Consider the following 6,000-nt stretch of genomic DNA (forward strand, 5'->3'; position numbering starts at 1 on the left):
TTTTCAGTCAGTCGACCAATAAATAGAGAGAGACGATCATTTTCCAGATACTCCGTCTTGGCTGGTGCTGTTTTGCCTTACGTACACGCATCACTGACTCTGTGCTTAAAACCAGCTTTAACTTTACTAACTCTTACTAACTGTATATTGTTTTTATTTTCCCCAGACAAGCAGAAGGAGCGCGACAAGCTTCGGGAGACTCTGGCCAGGCGGACGGCTAAGCTGGAGCAGAGCAGGAGGGAGTGTGAAGCTCTAATGCAAGAAAACAACCAACTGCAGGAGAGGCTGGAGCACAGCAGCCAAGAAAACTCCCAGCTGCAGGAGTCTGTGCACAGGTACACACACACACACACACACACAGGTACACACCCACTACCACACACTTCTAAATGTCTCCTCGCAGTACACACACATACTATCATTACTTCTCTCCTTCATGCAACCTGAAACTACACAAGGCCACTAGTTAACTTTCTAAAGAGCCATTACTGTTACCATTATTCCATACTACTAGTACAACTGGGAAACATGATCTATCATTAGTCGGCTCATCCTTGAACACGTGAATGCATACATACCATAATGCTGGTATGTGACCTCCTGCCCTGGGTCTTACTGACACAGATGAGTGAGGCTGACACCTGAAACCCGGAGTCTAGTTTGCCGTCAGATCTCTTCTCCTCTCCCTTTCTTTACCCCCGACTCTTTAGTGTGTGTGCTTTTGCAGATTTCTGCACTATATTCACAAGGCTCATTGTTTTTGTTTGACACGTTGATTTTAGGATGACTTTTCACCTGTATTCGTCACTCACTTGCCTGTTTATGAAGTACACCTGACTAACATTGACAAACTAGAAAATTCCGCAAGAAATTTTGACAGTGTGGCTTCTACTGCCCGAAGACGTCGCAATATATAGCTACACACGTGATGTTACCGGTAGTAGAGTTTAGAGGTTCGATTGAGATATCGCTTTTCTCTTTTCTGCATTTTAGATTCATACTCTTGGATTCAATCTTGTATTTGTGATGGACAGTCCGCAAATGGCTCCTCTCCCAGCCTTCAGGAGGACATTCTGAGTCTCCTCTCCCACTCGCTCACCCACCCAGTCCCACCCTGTCAAAATAAAAGCCCCACAAATACAAGATTCAATCCAAGAGTATGAATCTAAAATGCAGAAAAGAGAGAAGCGATATCTCAATTGAACCTGAATGACACTACCGGTAACATTGGCGTGTGTATATATTGCGATCTCTTCGGGCAGTAGAAGCCACACTGTCAACATTTCTTTAGGAATTGTCTAGTTATTATTATTAAGCCCGCAGGATTACAGTCAGTGTGCTTTGGCACAGGCAGTTTTACTGCCTTTGTGCCACAAAGCCACACTGAATAATAAAGTTGTCCAGTAATAGAAACCACCATCACGAGGATTTTGATGCTCAGTTTTTGTTGAAGCTGTTTCAGAGAGATGTTGATTCAACTTAATTGTCCGGTTGTGGTTTGTGATTGTGTTGTGTTGTGTTTGCTTGCAGGTTGCAGTGTGAGGTGAAACTACAGATGCAGCAGCTGTCTGACTCCCAGCATCTTCTGCAGTCACTGCGGGTGGAGCTGCAAGTTTATGAAAAGATCAAGACCGAAGCTCACAAACACAACGGTACTGCAAGTTTTTTTGTTTTTGTGCAGAAAGCAAAGATAATAAATAGATAGACTATATGTAGCATCAATACATGTGGTGGAATTAAAGCAAGAGAATGCTACATGACAGTCTGTTCTAGTTTGCTTCTGTTTCCTGGTGGTTTTCTGTCACGAGAGACTTATGGGTTTCCCTCCCCTTCATTCCTCCTCTTAGCAGAATCCAGCGAGGCAACCCGGCAGCTCGGCTCTGTCCCGTCCTCTGGCACCGTGGACCTGGGAGAGCTGCTGTTGGAGATCAGACACCTGAGGCTGCAGCTGGAGAGGAGCATCCAGACCAACACGGCACTGCGACAGAGACTGGAGGAGCAGCTGCTCAGAGGACCCAACCGCTCTGAAACCATTAACATCAACTACTTGCTGTCCTCTCCAGGTAAACACAAGGCGCCGTCTCACATGCTAATTACCTCTGACGGGTCAACAGAAGCATGTAAGCACACACAAGAATCTGCCAGGTCACATCAGTTTGGTTGTACGTTCATCTTAGATGAAGGAGGCAAGTCACCAGGTCGGGAAGGCTGCGATCCTCTCCGTCACTCATTTCAGAGTCACCACGAACACACCAGTGTCCTCCCTGGTAAGAAAACCTCATCCGTGATTGGCATCATGTTAAATTCTATCAGTAAATACAAGCCCTGATTTGCAGGGTTTACCTCGTGTTAGATGACAGTATTTTATTTTGTCTTTTCAGAGGAGAAATGCCGCCGTGCTCACTCCGAGGTGGACGGTGGGTCATTCAGCAGCAGCTCTGGAGACAGCGGCTCTAGCGCTCCCTCTCGTCTGGTGCCGGGCCACCGGATATGGGCCAATCGCAACGGGCGGCATATTTTGGGTCTGATTGAGGACTACAACGCCCTCCGCAAGCAGATCTCAGAGGGACGTAAAGTGTCGCGCAGCATGGACAAACAACTGCAGGACAGTCTGCACACACTCAAACAGCAGGCCTCCGACAACAAGGTACAGATCATAACCAAGATGTTTTATTTGCAGTTTGCATCGTGTAAAACAAATGAAATCAAAAGGTTTTAATACCGCTTGTTTAAAAAAACCTCTTATATTTCACAGCTTGTACAAATGATACATAAGTCATTATTGTTAATGCCAGTATGTGTCCATCTTCGCAGGTGATGGAACAGCAGCATCTGAAGAGTTTGTCCGGCAGCTTGAACACCATGCAGCACGTTTTAGAAGAGGCTGGTCGGATGCTCAAACTGGTTTGGAGAGTCTCTTTGCCAGCTGGTCACACGGCAGGGGACGTATTCAACAACCAGCAGGTACACAGATACACATACCCTGTATCTGCCTAATCCACTTAAGTATCCACGGAACCACGTCTTATATCTTTTTATCCTCCAAATCAGGATGAGCTGCTGAAGAATGAGATCGCCAGACTGAAGAGCAGGCTGTCGCAGCAGGAGAGGATGCTGAGTGGAGCCGTTAAGCGCCTCCGGACCACCAACCAGCTCAAGGAGGGAATGGAAAGAGTCATCATCGATCAGTGTAAGATGATCTTATCTACGTAGGCAGTTACTGTAAACTAGTGAAGATGCCTCTTTACAAGGAGGCACCTTTATCAACTACAAATAACTGCAAAACTTAAATTATTGTCTGCTCCTCTAATGTGAGGATTTGCTACTTTTCTTTTTTATATATATATATAATTGTAAATTGAGAATAAACTGTGATATGTGATTATTTAATGTGAATGATTTTTCCTCAATCTAGTGTATCTCACCCACGGAGTGCTGAAGAAAGCCAGGGGGAATTTAGAGGTGAGTTTACCTAAAAGCTTCCCCAGTTATTAAATGCCAAACTGATGTTCTTGTCCGTAGTGGTAACTCCTCCCTCTGTGAATCACGCTTCTTCTCCTTCTCATCCTCTGTGTGAAATAATGATAGACAAATTACTGCACCCTCTTTGGCCTGACAGGCCCGTCTGGAGGACCAGACGAAGGTCAGTGTGGTCGAGGTGCAGGCTTTGAGAGCGATCTGGTGCATGAGACCCTGTTGATTTGGTTTTATGCATTGCATGAAGTAAATACCCAAATATTAACGTGAGATACTCAGATTTGCCAGTTTATTGGGTTGGAAACAGTTAAGTAATAAATGGACTGAAGTTAAATTTAATAATTTTTAATACATTTTAAGACATCTCTACAAGTTCTAACCAGTCGGACCAATCAGCGACACTCTTTAACTTACATTTACTGTGCAGTGATTGTAACATAGCACAACGTAACGTTCACAGTTTGTCCTTGTTGCATTGTATCAATGCAGCATAATTCAGATACACAGTGGTGGCAGCAAAGCACACGATAATGAATCGAGTGACTAACCCAAAGTAAGGTTTATCAGAAAGAGTTCCCGATAACAGTGATTCTCAAACTGGGGTCCGTCCCACTACGAAATAATGTGCTATGAATTATAAAATTGTGCTGAATCATTAAAAAGTACACATCTACGGATGGGGACCGTATGGGCACCAATGAAACAAGCAGACTGGGTCCTTTACTCCCACCCACATTAGCGTTGGCTTTAAACTGGTCATTTTAAATGTCTGGATTTATTAGGACTACACCAGTTATGCTATTGTTCATTTTCTGAAAGCATTTAAGATCAACTAATAAAAGAAACTCTATTCAAGAGTTGTATCAACATGAATCAAATTGAGGTGAGTGTTTCTGTTAGGCTAACGTATATCGATTGTTTGTATTGTCTTCTTGCTTAAAAGGAATTAGAGGTCAAAAATGTCACTCTTGTACAACCAGTATTTGAACAATAATCTTTAAACTTTGATAAAAGGTAGTATATGAAACTTGAAACTGCGGGAGGTGATGTCATGTCAACAGTTGTGCTTTTCAGATGACTCCAGCACCTACACGATGATAACAAATTCACACAAACTTAACTATTCAACCTTTTTGGACAAATATAGATATTGAAAACAAGCTACCAAATGTAATACCTCGAAAAATGGTGTTTAATACTGATTATCACATTTTAATAGCCTGCTAATGAACTGGAAATGTATCAGATTGTGTTCAAGTGACTGTGTGGCAAAATCAGTATTTCTGATGCATAATGAGCTTTTTCTACTTGGAAGGTGAATATTTAAAGGAATAGTTCGACATTTAGGAAAATGTGCTTCGTCGCTTTCTTGCCAAGAGTTATGCTCTCACAGCTGTCTGTTAAATACAAAGCTACAACTAGGAGACTTGTTTTCAGTGTTTTATGCTAAGCTAACTGTCTCGTGGCTCTAGCTTGATATTAAACAGACAGATATGAGAGTGTATCAACCCTCTCATTGAACTCTCAGTAAGAAAGCATTTCCAAAATGTCGAACTATTCCTTTAAAACAAGATGTCAGACGCATGTGCCTGCAGGCAGTTGTAAAATGTCAGTAGTTTAATCTTTTTTTTTTTATGCCTTTAGCACCAACAGTTATCACCCTGCATGTGTAAGGCCAGAAATGTAAAGTGACTTGTTAGCGCCTGCCTGTTGTCACTCTGCTGCTACAGGAACCTGTGTTTTCTGTTTCAGGAGGTCCCAGTCAGTGGCCAGTAGGGGACACCGCAGAGCCTCCGCCTGAGCAGATAAGTGTTCCTGTTACTCGAAGAACTGCAGGCAGACACTCCGAGTCCTCAGAGGATCACAAAAGCGACGCCTCTTTACACCGCAGCTACTAAATCTGCCGTTTGATAATGTAGCTACTTAATGTTCATCAGGCCTTATCCCGCCTTTCTGTCCTGCTGTAAAACTGTCACCTTACTCTCCCCATATCAAAGCCTTTTTGTACTACTGCACCTGACCTGCATAGAGTTTGATTTATTTTAGGTACTGAAGTTGTAAAAGTTCCTTTCTTTTAAAAGAAAATGCCTTTTGTAAATAGTAATTACTGCAATTTAAATCTTTTCCTTTATTGTTTTTATATTATGCGTATAAGAACATAAGTGTATTTTATTACAGACGTTTTGTTTTTACCTTTTTGTTTTCATCGGTCGGTTCATGTATGGGATGGTTCTGGACTTCCGTGTGTTCAGTGAAATTATGTGCAAATGCAGTAAAGAAAAGAATTTAATGATGAAACCCAATTGTGTTCTTCAGTTTGTTCTACTGGGGTAAAGAAACGGGGCTGGCTTTGTAAAACAGCAGCAGACCGGCCAGCCTGCACGCATTTTAACATCAAAGTACGCTGGTACGAGTTGTTACGCAAAAACAGGCCAGATGTCTTTTCATAACACCTCCGTAATGAATATAAAATATATATCATTGTACAGCATGTCTGACATAAATAGACAGGACATCGAGATG

The 6,000-nt window shown here is 42.6% G+C and overlaps 1 protein-coding gene across 9 annotated transcripts in view; it reads left to right on the plus strand.

The window, feature by feature from the left end:
• The window catches only part of cdk5rap2 (CDK5 regulatory subunit associated protein 2), a 30,501-nt gene extending 24,726 nt beyond the window's left edge, over window positions 1-5,775 (plus strand). For 4 of the 9 annotated variants that reach the window (XM_076088516.1, XM_076088537.1, XM_076088522.1 and 1 more), the window contains 9 exons: window positions 167-335; window positions 1,531-1,652; window positions 1,848-2,063; window positions 2,178-2,267; window positions 2,382-2,647; window positions 2,815-2,964; window positions 3,052-3,190; window positions 3,416-3,462; window positions 3,589-5,219. In XM_076088516.1, the coding sequence (XP_075944631.1) occupies window positions 167-335; window positions 1,531-1,652; window positions 1,848-2,063; window positions 2,178-2,267; window positions 2,382-2,647; window positions 2,815-2,964; window positions 3,052-3,190; window positions 3,416-3,462; window positions 3,589-3,747 (1,358 nt within the window). In that variant the 3' untranslated portion in view covers window positions 3,748-5,219. The other 5 variants (XM_076088530.1, XM_076088577.1, XM_076088546.1 and 2 more) reach the window with 4 other exon arrangements.
• The last annotated feature ends 225 nt before the right edge of the window (window positions 5,776-6,000 follow it).

Source organism: Anarhichas minor, unplaced genomic scaffold (genome assembly GCF_050575085.1).
Source record: "Anarhichas minor isolate MPS153535 unplaced genomic scaffold, ASM5057508v1 ptg000002l, whole genome shotgun sequence".
In the NCBI taxonomy this organism is placed as follows: Eukaryota; Metazoa; Chordata; class Actinopteri; order Perciformes; family Anarhichadidae; genus Anarhichas; species Anarhichas minor.